This window comes from Panthera uncia (assembly GCF_023721935.1).
Source record: "Panthera uncia isolate 11264 chromosome A3 unlocalized genomic scaffold, Puncia_PCG_1.0 HiC_scaffold_11, whole genome shotgun sequence".
Lineage (NCBI taxonomy): Eukaryota > Metazoa > Chordata > Mammalia > Carnivora > Felidae > Panthera > Panthera uncia.
In genome coordinates this window covers 11,447,828-11,462,650 of record NW_026057578.1, presented here as the reverse complement: position 1 = coordinate 11,462,650, position 14,823 = coordinate 11,447,828, and the positions used below count along the sequence as shown (strand labels likewise).

The window sequence follows — 14,823 nt, the reverse complement described above, 5'->3', positions numbered from 1 at the left end:
GGCATCATTTAAGACTTAAAAAAAGCAGGGGTGCAGCTGGAGCACCCCCACACACCCAGCAGTAGTCCCACAGGCTGTGACCTGAAACCTTCACACCTACTCTAGCAAGCCACCCCAAGCTGGAGGGCTGTTGCAGGGAGGGAAGGGGGGAGGGAGGGAGGCAGGGGGAGGAGAAGGGGAGAAGGCAGAGACCCCAGGCCATGTAATCAGCAGCAAGGTGATTGTGTGATGTGTCTTTTCACAGTTGAGTTAGATGTGCCCCACCAGTTACGATGGGAACCAATTTAAATATACTTTCTTGATCCCAGAAGTTCAACTATGTGGACAGTGGTTACACTTGACAGGATGATTTGTTATAGCACAACTTATATATTTTAAATGGACAAAAAAATTAGTATCGTTTACAGTATCTTAAGATAAATTGCCTTTGAATGGGAGCTTCCTTTCCAGTACTTTGAGGTCTACAAGACGTATCTAGAAAATTTACTACTGTGGAAAATGAAGACTGCTTAAATCGAATGGGGGGGGAGGGGGAGGGCCTGTGGTTTTTCTTTTTGATTAATTGCTGTAACACTGTCCTTCGGGCGGCTGAGGGAGTTTCATGTTTTCTTTAGACATCATTAGGCGCCGGAGCTCTTGCAGGACGACTTTGATGCTATATGAATTCTGCCACTTTGCTAGCACTGATATGGCTCTTGGGTCCACCTACAAAAAGGCAAACGAAGAAACTACCGTCAAGCTCTCAAACAAATGAATCGCTACATGCTGGAGTTAAGCTACCGACACGAGTGAAACGCACTTTTCAAGCTGAACATGCCAGTCACACAATGAGACCCGACACGCAGAACCCCTGCATGATCCCCTCCCTCCAGTCAGTCTGTTTTTCTGTTTGTGTCCCTGTTTGGGAGAAGGAAGTCTTGGATAAGTAAAGCCACCTTTAGAGAAATGGCTCACACACTTGGCAAGACTCAACCCAACTGGCTCTTAGAACGGTGGCCTCTTCTCTTGGGCTGGCTTGGCTGCTGCCACTGCTCAGAGCCTGTCCTTTCTCAAGTCTACACCCTGGTGGACGATAACGACGCACAGGGCAGTAGGACAGCCAAGGCAGGCGGTGGCCCAGGTCCACGCTCTCGTGACAAGGATTGCCCCAGAGTCGCACTCTCAAGTTATGCTCGCAATTCCCAGAGGAAATTTTCCAAAGTGTGGGTGGAGTTCCGGGTTCTGGACTTCAGGTGGAACTCAGATATGACCTTAAACCCTGAACACACAGCAACAAGGCTCGTCTCTTCCCAGTCTGCTTTCAAGTCTTCTGCGTACCTCAAAACAAAGGCTTAGTTCACATGATGTTAACGTGTAAAACCCTTCAACCCTTGCTGATTTTCCCTTTGAACGAGAGCAGGTCTCAAAGGTGCAAAGCCTTTGGCAAGAAACACACGGAGGAAGAACGTATTAACATCACTTTGCTTTTGCAGCATTTACTGTACTGTTGCTGTTACTGCCTTCTTACGACAAGTGACACTGGCTTTCCATATATGGTAGTAAAAATAAGTATAAAACGAGGCCGTTAAACAGAAAAAAATGCTATGTACCACAAATAAGGCTCAGGAAGTAAAAGTATGATCCTGGATAAGATTTTGCATCTCTGGGCCTTGGTTTCCTCATTTCTACCTCATGAATGGAATGAGCCGATATCTCCAAGTGACCTGCACGGTGCTGGCCCAGAGTAAGTGTCGTATGAGTGATGAGTTAAATACAGCTGGGGAACAGGCCTTCGCCCCAAGTCCGCATATGTTCATACTGCAACGCATTTCATCATCAAAGAACCAAGGAATACACGGAATTAGGGCCAAAGTGCCCCTGATGTTAAACACGAAGCATTTCTCAACCCAAACAAGTATGGGCAGGAAAAACAACTTACCACTCCATTAGAACTATTAACTCCATTCATATTAATTTTTGTTACAAATCTTACAAAGGGGGGTGCTTCTGGGTATTTAGGTCCACATTCTATTTTAAGGCTGTATATTCGGTTTTCATAAATTGTCTGGAAAAAAAAAAGGTACAGAGACATCAGGCAATGACAAACCATGAATTCAAAAAGGCAGATCTTTTGAAACCCCATTTATTCCTGCCTGCAGAACTGGTGCATCTGCTATCTTTATACACAGGCTACTTGTTATTTGTTAAGTTAGTAGTAACTAGTCTCCACACTAGTGTACATGAACTCTGGTCTCGGGGGGGAATAAAAAGACAGACAATTTAAAACAGTATCATTGAAATTTTGAGTTAGTATTAAGTCCAATCAGATGGACTGGTTTTTCTATTAATTTCTCTACCTTGCACATCTGTCCCATGCTCTGGGAATGGTGTGTAAGGAGTATTCTTTACTCCGGGAAGCAACACTAAACGTCTGCTCACGCCAGGGACATCAGCCAATGCATCAGATGCCACTATGTGCAGAGCAGAGAAGAGGCAGCTCTTCGCTTCAACATTAAAGCAAAGTCAGGGGGCGCGGACGCAGACGCGAGAGCTGCTTCGCCACTCCATCATCCGTCTGGGGTTGGGCGCCACACGAGGGAGCTCAACTGCTAGGTGCCGCCTCTCCCTGCAGGCCTGACACTGACCTGAGACATTACAGGCATTTAGTGGGTGAGGCGGGAGGCTAAAGACACCAGGCCCGCGGAGGAAAAACCTGTCCTTCAAATGCCAACGGGGGCTCTGTAGAAAAACACGGCAAAGTCCGACCCCCCAGGCCGATGGACTCCTCGCTGCGCTGCTGCTGGCAGGCTGTTCCGTCTGCCTAGAGCGCCCTGCCCCCCCCTGAGCTGCCACACCTCCACTGAGACCCAGTTCAAACATCACCTGGTCAAATGTCACCCAGGACAAGCTAGTCCCAGCTTTCTGTTCTTTTATGAAGTCCCAGTGTTATCATTTACTTGTCTGAACACCACCGTGAAAGGTGATGCCTCTCCATAATATTGGCCCCCTTGAAGGCAGAGGCCATCCACCCTCCAATAGGTCCCCCTCGCAGGCACCAGTGTTCCCACTGGTGCCTGCTGCACCAGTGAAGGCTCCTGTGTAAACAGCGACATCTAGCTGTCTTTGGGGGAAACAAATTACAGAAGACGTGATTTAAATCCTTGAAAACATTATGTCTAAGCAGTGATCAATCCCTGACAAAAAACTCAAACATGTTTTAAAATTCACAAGGCAGGGGCGCCTGGGTGGCTCAGTCGGTTGAGCGGCCGACTTCGGCTCGGGTCACGATCTCGCGGTCCGTGAGTTCGAGCCCCACGTCGGGCTCTGTGCTGACAGCTCAGAGCCTGGAGCCTGTTTCAGATTCTGTGTCTCCCTCTCTCTGACCCTCCCCTGTTCATGCTCTGTCTCTCTCTGTCTCAAAAATAAATAAACGTTAAAAAAAATTTTTTAAAAATAAAAAATAAAAACGGGCTGAAGATCGGAATAGACGTTTCTCCAAAAAAAATAAAAAATAAAAAAAAAATAAAATAAAATAAAATTCACAAGGCATTCATGTGGGGCGCCTGGGTGGCTCAGTCGGTTAAGCCTCTGACTTTGGCTCAGGTCATGATCTTGTGGTCCATGGGACGGAGCCCCACGTCGGGCTCTGTGCTGACAGCTCAGAGCCTGGAGCCTGCTTCAGATTCTGTGTCTCCTCTCTCTCTCCCTCCCCTGCTTGTGCTCTGTCTCTGTCTCAAAAATAAACATTAAAAAAAAAAAAAAAAAAAAAAAAGAAGGCATTCATAATATCCCCACAGGAACCTTACACATCCATGTAACAGGGACTCCAAACTGTGACAAACCTAAACTCAATTCTGCATTTCCACCTACCCTCACTCAACCTGCTCTTCCCCTCTTCTTCCCTTGTACGTGGCACCACCATCTAGCCATTAGATAAAGCAAAACCTGGCAGCCACCTAGAATTCCCTCTTCTCTTACCCCTTACCTTCCAATCACAAGAAAGTCTCAGCTTCCGCCTCCAAGAGAGATTCCACACCCACCTGCTTCCCTCCACCACGCACCTCCTCTCAAGCACCCCCGGTCTCTGCTCTCTTGCTCCTCCTACAATCTGCTCTCCACATAGCAGCCTGACTGACCTTCCAAAAGCAAGAAGTGGCCCGGCTGGCCTAACCCCTCCAGTGGATGCTGGTGACCCGAGAAGGAAGCCCATGTTCCTGGGTCAGAGCCTGCTGTGCACCCCTGCTTTCCTCTCTTTTTATTCTTCGCCCCATCTAGCCCCAACTTCTCTCCACCTCGGGGCCCCGATACCGGTTGCGCCTCTGCGTCCATCCCAGCTCTTTGGCTCAAGGGCACCCTCCTCTCAGAAGTCTTCCTGACTCCCCATCTGAAGTCTCATGTCAGACCTTCTTCGATAAACTCAGAACAAGAAGGGCAGGGGCCTCAACCGAATTGGTACTCAAATGTTCCTGGACTTGAATATTGCTCTTTACAAGTTAAAAAAAAAAAAAAAAAAATCAGTAAACACAAGAAGGAAGCCAAAGGGACTTATGGAAAATACGATAAAAGGTCTATCCTTAGCATCTAGCATGGTCTCCATCAGCAACTACTCACTCAGCAATATCTGTTAACTGTATGAGCCCAAGTTCATCTCTGGATGTGTCCCACATTCATGCTCAATGGTTTGTCACACAATTGAAAGACAGAATCTCTTATACAGAATAGTCCCTGGGGGCATGGGCTTGTGGTAATTATCAAAGTAAGTCTTTTTAAAATATTGGATCTACATTTTGGAGTTTCTGATGCATCAATTTATTCACCTGTGAGAACGTTTTACGGCTTATCAGCCTCGATAAACTTTTACTAATCATTCTATTAACAACGGCATCAAAATGGTTAAGAAGGTGGACAGCCTGGTAACAGGTTTCTGATTATTCCATACATTAAATCTCGTAACTCTTGACACTATGAAGTCTAATTTAAAAATAGGCATTCTGTGACAAACTTCCTAGAAAGCAAAAAAGAAATACTAAATTTCTGACCATTGACATTCAACTGGCAATTTCACTGAAACCCACGAAAAAAATGCCTCAAGTCAAGTGAACACAGAGACACCACAAGGGTCATTAAAAAGCCCAAAGCAAGACTTTTGTAGAAAACAGGGTTCTGGTTTTCTTCTTTTGCTCTGTTTACCAGTGCCCCAGGGACCTGTTAAAAGGTTTCGCTGAAGAAAGGAAATGCGCCCCAAGAGCTGCTAGAACATGGCACCTCTGTGAGGAACACTGTTCCAGATTTGTCGTTTGATCATGAAACGCTTTCCACCTTGTTGACATGGCTTGAGCTTCATGGGGCCATCTGGTAGTGCCTATATCAGAATGAGAAACACACAAGCTCAAACCAGCAAAGCCATTTCTAGGTATTTCCTACAGGCAGACTCATACTGATGCACAAAAATGTGGAACACTGTCCGCAACAGCAAAAATAACTGTAAACAATCAAAGCGTCCACCAGCAAGGGACTGACTCAACAAATTCGGCATAGTCATAAAATCGGGTACCTTGTCGTCTTTTCAAAGACCGAGGCCCAGACAAAGACTGCCAAGACGTGGCTCTTGGTACAGATCAAGGTGCAGAATAGGCACATCCTATAAAAGCAGGCAGACACCTCCCTCCAAGTGTGGCTATGTGAATGTGCACACGGGTTGTTTCAGGCATCAGACACTACGAGCCCAGAGCCTAGAGATTACAAACTTCTCCTGGGCCTAAACTATATACAGGAGATAATCCCAGCCTAATCATGATGAAAAACATCAGATAAATTCCAATACAGACATTCTACAAAACACCTGACCAGTATTCTCCAAAACTGTCAAGGGCAACAGAAACAAGAAAAACCTGAAATTGTCACAGCCACAGCCACCCTTGTGGGACAGGATGACAAACTATAATGTGGTATCTTGGATAGGATTCTGGAACAGAAAATAGACACGAGGTAAAAATTAAGAACACCTGAATAAAATATGGACTTTGGTTAACAGTAATCCATCCGTATCTGGATCACTGGTGGTAACAAATGTACTATCCCAACATAAGATGCTAACAACAGGGAAAGGTGGGGGGGGGGGGGGGGGGAACACATGGGAACATTCCATACTACCTTTGCACCTTTTCTTTAAGCTTAGAAGTATTATGAAATAAAATTTATCTTTAAACTGTATGATACATGAGAAAAGGAAAAGGTACTGATTGCAAAAACAAGCAAAATGACGAAATCTCAGTATATAAAAAGGTGATTCAGGTCAACCAGACAACTGCTCCTCAGTTGAAATCTGACGCAGGTATACACAAGTTATGTGTGATGCACAAGGTGGGCACATGCTACGTGAGAACGAGCGGTGGGCCCTTTAAAAGGTGAGAAATCCTTAATGGAGTGGCTCTGAAGATGGGAAGGAAAATGCACAGGAAGAGGTGTGAGAGGGGAGGTACTGAATGCTGCTCCCAGTTAATCTGGAGAGCGGGGATATGGCAGGTAGGGACAGCCCAGGAAGGGAGATACCGCACTAGGTACTTTAACAGAGAATTTAATATAGGGAAGTGGTTAAACAGGTGTCACTGGACTGAAAAGGCAGAAAGGGATCCGAGCTAACACAGAGGGAACCGGCAGAAAGCAGTGGTGTCCCTTGGCTGGGGGAACAGAGGGAATAAGCCAGTTTTTCAGACCTAGAGGCTCAGGGTTACAGGTCCCCAGAGCTGAACTCAGACCTCCGAGGAGGCACTGTGGGCCAGCTCTGGGAGCGCCCCCTCGAGTTGGATGGAGACCCATTGCTGGTGCTGGGATGAAGGGCCATTACCGGAGTGGCGTTGACAGAACAGGCCCTTCTTCTTGCCTTTCAGGCGCTCTCCTGTGTCCCTGATTGGAGGAACCCAATAGAGCACCAGCTGACAAAGGAAAAATGTAGTTTGCAGAGTCCTGGCCCCAGTATTCAAAGCAGAGCTGAGAAAGGTGGGCTTAGAGCTTAAACCGGCACCTGCAAAACACCCCTCCAGACAGTGATGAGACACAACCTTCCTTCGTACCAAGCCTCTCCCTCTTCCCACCGGCCACCAGGGTATCCTTCTGAGCAAGCCACTGGACCCATCTTCAGGTGACATTAATTATTCATTTCTCTGACTTAATGCCGGCACCACCTGAATATTCTTCAACCTAAAGACTAAACTGTCAAGTTAACCACACAATCATCTAATGTAAAATACAAAGGAGAAAGGAGGCACTTGTTCCTGTCCATTAGACTTCTCTTCCTGCCATGTCAGTCTACATGAGCCCCTCATCGTGGCATTGAGAGCTGCTCTGACTTCTAGCGTCTTTCAACGTCCCCAAGCATTTTCACTGCCTCCTGGGACCACTCCTCCAGGTGCTTGGTTCTGACGGCCCGTGCCCCCCAAGTCTTCCTGGCCCCAGGGCTAAGTTATTATTTCCTGCTGCATTAGCTCTGTGCTCCCACACTGTGCCTTTTCTGCTTGTGCAGTCCAACACCAATTTGATCACCTTCTCTTATTAAATTAGCTTTCTTGAAATACCTAGCATGGTTTTCTCTTTTCCTGACACAAAGAGTTAAGGGGAACAAAGTAAACTTCTTCCTTTACATATTCTGTATTGTTTGAGAATTTTTATGAGGATATATTCACGTATCATACATGTCACATAAAGCTTTTTAAAAAGAGACAGATCAACATGCACTGATATGGAAAGACTTCCACCATCTGTTATGTGAAAAACACAAAGCTGCAAAACATTGTGTAGAGCAAGGTCTCATTTTTATTAAAAAGGATATGCATTTATGTTTGTGTACCCAAAAGCAAAAGCCAGTAGGAACACACACAGTCTGTGGGGAGTATAATGAAATGGGGGAAAGGATCGGTCTTCTTTTAGTTCACACACTTGTGTAATTATGTTTCGTTCTTAAGCATGTGTAGGGACTTTTAGAGAAGTACGTGTATGAACACACACCCAGGCTCTAACCCACGCACAAAAACATTATCTTGGAGAACTCCAGAGGCATAACAGTGTTTCTCAACCCAGGCAATTTCTGCCCAGCCCCCACCCCAACATCTGGAGACATTAATGGTTGTCACAACTGGAGGAGAGAGGCGCCACTGGCATCTAGTGAGCAGAGACCTGGGGTGCTGCTGACCCTACAATGCACAAGACAGCCCCGCAACAAAGAAGGATCCAGCTCAAGATGTGAACGGCGCTCAGGCTGAGAAACTGCTCTGTAACCTGGCTACTCTGTAACCTGTTCTCTGTTGGAGACAGTTGGACATTATGTCAGAATTTTGCAAATGGCACTTGGATGAGAAACTTTAAAGCAACTCAAAGTACAAAAAGGAAAATGGCAAAAAAATAAGCCTCCTTTCCACGCTGGCCCCAGCCAGCTAGATCTCTTTTGAAGAAGGCAACCACTGTCACCAATTTCTTTTATGTTCTTCCAAAAGTACTGTAAACACAGTATATGTACGACCTCCTGCTCTCCCCCACCTCCTCAGTGGCAGCATATTCTATACTGCCTTGTACCTTCCTTTTCGCCCTTAAATATCATGGAAAGCATTCCAGTTGAGCACACATAAATCTGGCTCCTGTTTTTCAACAGCTAAACAGTACATACTATGGTCTGCTGAAAGACACTGAGGTGGTTTCCAATATTTTGCTACTACTGAAAATGCTGCATTCAATAATTTTGTACATAGGGGCCTTTGGGCAACACATTAAAAAGAGCGGAGTAAATTCCTAGAGTTGCTGGATCACTTTTTTTTTTTTTTTTTTTTGCTGGACCACTTTTGATGGAAGATTTTCTTGTTGAGTCATACAGCAGCAAAAATACAACAGGGAGATAAGTTACTCAAGTGCTCTATTTAGATACTAATAACTATGTTGATATTGCAAAGTCACAGTTTGTCCCTTGTATAAGGGATGCTAGTCATAAAACAGACTGGTCACAGGAAGCACCCAGAAGCAGACAGTTCCCTTTACAACTTTGCTTTTAACCTTGGGGATCCAGGGCAAGCATAACGACAGGGATAAAAAAAAGAAAAAAAAAAGTCAATAACAAGCGCTGGTGAGGGTGTGGAGAAACCAACACCCTCATGTACTGTTGGGTGGGAACATAAAATGGTGCAGCCGCTTTGGAAAATAGTCTGACAGTTATTTAAAATGTTAAACATAAAGTTACCATATGATGCAGGCAGTTCCACTCCTAGGTATATGCCCAAGAGAAATGAAAACACATGCCCCCACAAAAACCTATACACAAAAATTCACAGCAGCATTGCTCATAATTGGCAAAATATGGAAAAAACTCAAATGTCTGTCAATCAATTAATGAGTGAAGAAAACGTGGTCTATCCACAAAATGGAACGTCATTCAGCCATAGGAAGGAATGAGCTACTGGTAAGTGCTGTAACATGTATGAACCTTGAAAACATGCTAAATAAAAGCTCGTCACAAAAGACCACATATTGTGTAATTCCATTTATATGAAATGTTCAGAAGAGACAAATTCACAGAGACAAAAAGTAAATGAAAGGCTGTCAAAGGGGAGGGATGGGGACGGGAGACAGAATGGGAGTGACTGCTGATGGGGGAGGTTTCTCTCTGGAGTAACGAAATGTTCTGAAATTACTGACAGGTGCACAATTCTGACTATAATAAAACCCACTGAACTGTACACTTTAAAGGTGTATTCTACAGTTTTCAAATCCTAGGACATAGGAATTTTTACCTCAGTAAAGCTGTTATTAAAAAAAAAAGAAAAAAGAAAAAAGAAAAACGAATGTGTGGAAGGCAGGCACTGTGCGTACCGCAGCCACTCACTGCAAGTTAGCTCCCTACGGAAATCACTAAAGTGAAACTCAGGGTCATCCAAGGTGTTGTAGGTAGAACAGAATATTTTCAATGGGATTTGGTGGTTCATTTTGTTCATTCATTGTTTCACTGTGTAACTCAGCAGTATTTAGTAGATTCTCAATGTTGTACATTGGTTCGTTCTTAATTTGTTAGAACCTAAAAATCAGTCGGTTGATTAATAAATCTATTGAACAACTACCTGATTCTGAGTCATCTCCAGGTGCTCTGGAGAGTAAGGGGGAGGGAAGAATATTCTCGTCCTCGAGAAACCTAACCCATTCTCAGGAAGAGAAGAGATGTAGTGAAGGAAGCTGTCAACCACACAGTGGACTCTCAGAGACAACGAGAAATGATTTCCATGAAGAAACTAGCTTTCTAGATCAGGTTTCCCCCAGTATTTTATAGATCCATAAATCCTGGTTTTCAGAGATTAAAAAAAAAAAGATAAACAAATGAGTAAAAATAGTAAATTGGATAGGTTTTCAAAACCCAAAAAACCAAAAGTACAGGGTCAAAAATGACTCAACAAGTAACGTTGAACGGCAAAGCTAGCCATTCACCATCAGTGTTTATGACGGTCCAAGATGAACATCAGATGGTCCTAACACTTAGTGAGCATGGCCCTCTTCCTTGTTCCAGCCGGGACCACATCCCACGGGTCTTCCTACTCCCCACAGAGCTGGTGGAGGGCCTGGGCAGGCAGTGAGAAGAAGGAGAGCACCAGCATCTTGAAGCACAAGCAGAAGGAGGAAAGGTCTTGCTCCATTCAGGCAGAACCTCCTATTGTCTGCAACAAGTGTCACATTGCAGGAATCTGTTTCTTCGCTCCTACGTTAACTGACTGCTTAACACTCCAGGTAATTCTCAAATGGGAACAGAGGAAAACTCACAATCTAAGCAGCGGGGAGACAATGTAGCACAGTGGTTAGGAACACAGAGTCTGGAGCCAGGACCCCTATGGGCATTAGCAGCTACGGGACTCTGGGCGAGGAACTTCATTTCTCTATTTCCTCACCTGTAAAACAAATGCAACCAGAGGCTGAACCTAACTACAGGAGAACCTAACAACAGGTTCTCATGAGAGCTAGATGACATTTCTTGGGGGTTTCACTATGTATGCTAAAACAAAGTCAGCTGGCACTATGAAGCCTGGAAGCTCTCACAAATCACGAAACTCTAAAGGAGAGGTCAGTTTTCTCATCCCCGTTGTCACTGTCTTCTTCCCAAAGGCCTCTGGGTCTCAAAGTGCCTGGAACAGACCAGAGCCAACCAGGCAGGCAAGAAGCCTTTGCTGAACAGCCCGATGAATTAAGATATGGGTGCATGGGTCCCGACCTGGGACACAGTGAATGAAAACCACAACTGTGAAGGCCAAAGTTCGTTTCGACCGGGTCTTCTCAGAACCCTGGCTGTATCTGGAGCCTTTTTATCTGATAAGCCCCAGAGTTTGTTCTAAACTACATCTGAGGGTGCAATTACCTCAAACCTCACTGTCTACAGTGTCATGTAAATTCACACTAGGAGTCTAAACAGGTTTTTGCTTACCATGTGGAGGGATTAAACAGCATCAGAGGAGGTTCAAATATATAAACTGAAACTGGTCAAAAAAGAATAGCCACATTTCAGAAAATATACCATTGGTGAGCTTTTTCCGTGATAAGGCTAATATTTCTTAAAAGGAGGCACAGTGAATTTAAGACATTGACATTTATAGCCGTAGCTCGACGCTTACTCTTGGAGGCCCAATTATCATCCCTGTCCATCTTGTAAGTGTCATGTCTTCGTCATCTTCTAGACCCCAGCTAACTGTGCCATCTCCTACTCCTTTCTGGCCTTCTTCCAGTTCTTCCAACAGTCGAAAATTGCGAGGGACTTTTACTCCTAAAATAAATGGAAAGAAATTCAAGATACTAGCAACTCCAGGGGAACCTGTAAGCCTAGATCTAGCTGCTCGTTATTACTCCGTGGAAATACAGATGCTAACATGCAAAAAAGGCCGAAAGTCGTCGTCCCTTAAACTTGTTCCCAGGGCTTCCGGTACCGACCAGGGTAACCACAGGAAGGGGCACATGGTTTTGTTACAGGTGAAGCGACGACTGAACCCAGCCTGGAGAGACACCCCACCCCCCACCTCCGTAGCTTTGATAAACTTCATCGAGAGTTTACGTGTCTAAATGTTGATCAATTTGGCTCCACGATAGTTGAAAACCATCAGTATCAGTATCATGAATACGAAGTGCCTTGGAAGGGAAGAGGCTATTCCTTTCATTTGCTCTTATCATGCATTTCTGAGGCTAAGGGTGTGCTCATTTGCTGGAACAGACTCTCAAACTACCTCAGGAGGAACAGCCGCCGTGGCTGCATGAAATCAAAACGGTGTCCTCTTGATCAGCTAAGAGTCACCTGAAGGCGCCAAGGATAAAATTTTCAATTACTGAAGCCATGGTTTCTCTCTTGTGAAAAAGCCCAAAGAGGGTGGCTAGTTCTCTGATTCGTTTCCAAAAATCCCAAAGCCTGGTAAGTCGCTCAGGGAAGAAACCACACAAACCCATCCCATAAGTTTCAAGCCACTATACCTGAGTTCAGGCTGAGGCTTCGGCCATTTCTGGGTGTTTTCCGGAACAGAGCCGAAGCACTGGGGCCAGGTGGGGGACGAGGTCGGGGGAGGGCAGGGACACCGATTTTCTTCCTGTGCCTGGGCACTAAGCAACTCTCCCAGGGATGCCTTCCCAACCGATCCTGCCGGCTTCTCTCTCCTCCTACCTCTCTCCCTGGCATCTGAACTATTACCTCTGGAAAAAGCTTCAAATTCAGGCAAGTTCCAAGCTTGCCTTAAATTTGCCTTAAATGCTGAGCCCCCAACCGGCCAGACTCCCAGAGGCAACTGAGCAGCACTTACCACGTAACTCTGGAGAAAAGCCCACTGGAGGGACTCCAGCCTGGGAGGTGTTCCCAGTATATCTCAGTGTTTCCCAAGGTGGGACTCCCGCTACTATTGGTTCAACTGGAATAAATACTTGAGCATCTGCTAGAGGCCAGGCACTTTTCTAGGCAATGGGGGGAACAAGCAGTAAACAAAACAAAAACGCCTGCCCCCACGGAGCTTACATTCTAGTGGGAACCACATAATGACAAAACAAAAATACAAATCACGTAGCGTGACAGCCTGTGGTGTTGTGGGGCAGGAGTAATGGGGGAGGAGCTAGGATTTTCAATGGGGGGATCAAGGAAAGCCTCACTGCGACCAGGTGTCATGGCTAAAGAGCCGAGGGGAAGGAGCAGGACTTCTGCACAGCCGAGGAGAGTCTCCCAAGTAGAGGGAACAGCCAAGTGCTAAGACCCTTAGGTGGGATCTTACCTGCAATGCCAAAGAGCAGCAAGATTCCAACTCAGCTAAATCTGAGTCAGTGACTTGGAAAAGCAGTAGGCGGTTAAGGGTTCCAACTATTGCTGGCCTGAGAAGCCACTGGAACTCTGAACAGAGGGGGCACAGGATCTGACTTGCTTTTTCAAATAGGCTTCCTCTGACTGCCGTGTGCAGAAGACAGTGAAGGGAGCCGAGCCCTACTGCAATTATCCTGGCAAAGGAAAATACCGGCTTGAGCCAGTGAAGGTAGTGAGAAGTAGTACAATTCCAGATATTGGGGGGGGGGGGGGCTAAGCTGGTAAGATTTGCTGCCAGATTGCCTGAGAAGCACGAAAGAGCAGCCGATGATGGTGGCTCCCAGGCTTTTGTCTGAGCAAGTGGGAGGGACTTGCCAGGGGCGGTAGAGGATTTTAGGTGGTACAGACGTGAGCACTCACTTTGCAGTCAGGCCACCTCTCTTTTTTAAATGTTTATTTTGAGTGAGAGAGAGAGAGAGAGAGAGAGAGCAAGGGAGGGAGAGAATCCAAAGCAGGCTGTCAGCACAGAGCCCTGTGAGGGGCTTGATCTCATGACCTGAGCTGAAATCAGGACTTGGGAGACTTAACTGACTGAGCCGCCCAGGCGCCCTGTCACGTGTTGATTTTTAGGAATACTTTAAGGCAAGTCATGTTATACTAACTTCCCAGGTACAATGATGGTGAAAACAATTTCCTTTTAACATAAATGTAAGCAGAAGACTCAGCTGACTGAAGGTAATATTAAGTAATACAGATAGTATTTGAGAAGAAACAGAATAAACCTGAAAGCATAGCTGAATGGCTCATTTGGAAAATACTGGCGTTTTCCATCCACATAGTCAACTGGATTATTCAGCTATACTGGATTGTGTTCCCTAGCAAACATAAAATTAAAGGATGTTTGTGACATTATAAGCAAAAAGCCAGACAATGCAATGTTTTTCATCCAGAGACAGTTAAATCTAAATCTTTTTTTTTTTAATTTTTTTTTTAACGTTTATTTATTTTTGAGACAGAGCATGAATGGGGGAGGGTCAGAGAGAGGGAGACAGAATCTGAAACAGGCTCCAGGCTCTGAGCTGTCAGCACAGAGCCCGACTCGGGGCTTGAACTCATGGACCGTGAGATCACGCCCTGAGCCGAAGTCAGCCGCTTAACCGACTGAGCCACCCAGGTGCCCCTAAATCTAAATCTTTAATAATCCTCACTAACTATTTTGGCTGGGCAGCGGAGGGGGGAGGGGGAATCATTGTGTAGAACTACAGCTATTACTACTGTTTAATTTACAAGCCTGCACTAATGAAGATGACTATCCCAAAAGAACACACAATCATGTCAGGGAGATCGGTGAATATCAAAGATGGCCTAGTAGGCTGAACTGTGTCCCTGCAAATTTGTATGTCGAAGCCCTGATCGCCAGTACCTCAGAGTGTGACAGTATTTGGTTACACGGCCTTCAAAGAGGTGATTAAGTTAAAATGGGTCCACTGGGGCACCTGGCTGGCCCAGAAGGTAGAGCATGTAACTCCTGATCTTAGGGTTGTGAGTTCGAGCCCCATACT

The 14,823-nt window shown here is 45.6% G+C and overlaps 1 protein-coding gene across 6 annotated transcripts in view; it reads right to left on the bottom strand.

Moving 5' to 3' along the window:
• Positions 1 to 538: 538 nt before the first annotated feature.
• The window catches only part of UBE2V1 (ubiquitin conjugating enzyme E2 V1), a 34,768-nt gene continuing 20,483 nt past the window's right edge, over positions 539 to 14,823 (bottom strand). For 2 of the 6 annotated variants that reach the window (XM_049649883.1, XM_049649885.1), the window contains exons 2-4: positions 11,610 to 11,758; positions 1,919 to 2,044; positions 539 to 705 (exon numbers count right to left, since the gene is read on the bottom strand). In XM_049649883.1, coding sequence (XP_049505840.1) covers positions 559 to 705; positions 1,919 to 2,044; positions 11,610 to 11,758 — 422 coding nt within the window. In that variant the 3' untranslated portion in view covers positions 539 to 558. The other 4 variants (XM_049649887.1, XM_049649886.1, XM_049649884.1 and 1 more) reach the window with 3 other exon arrangements.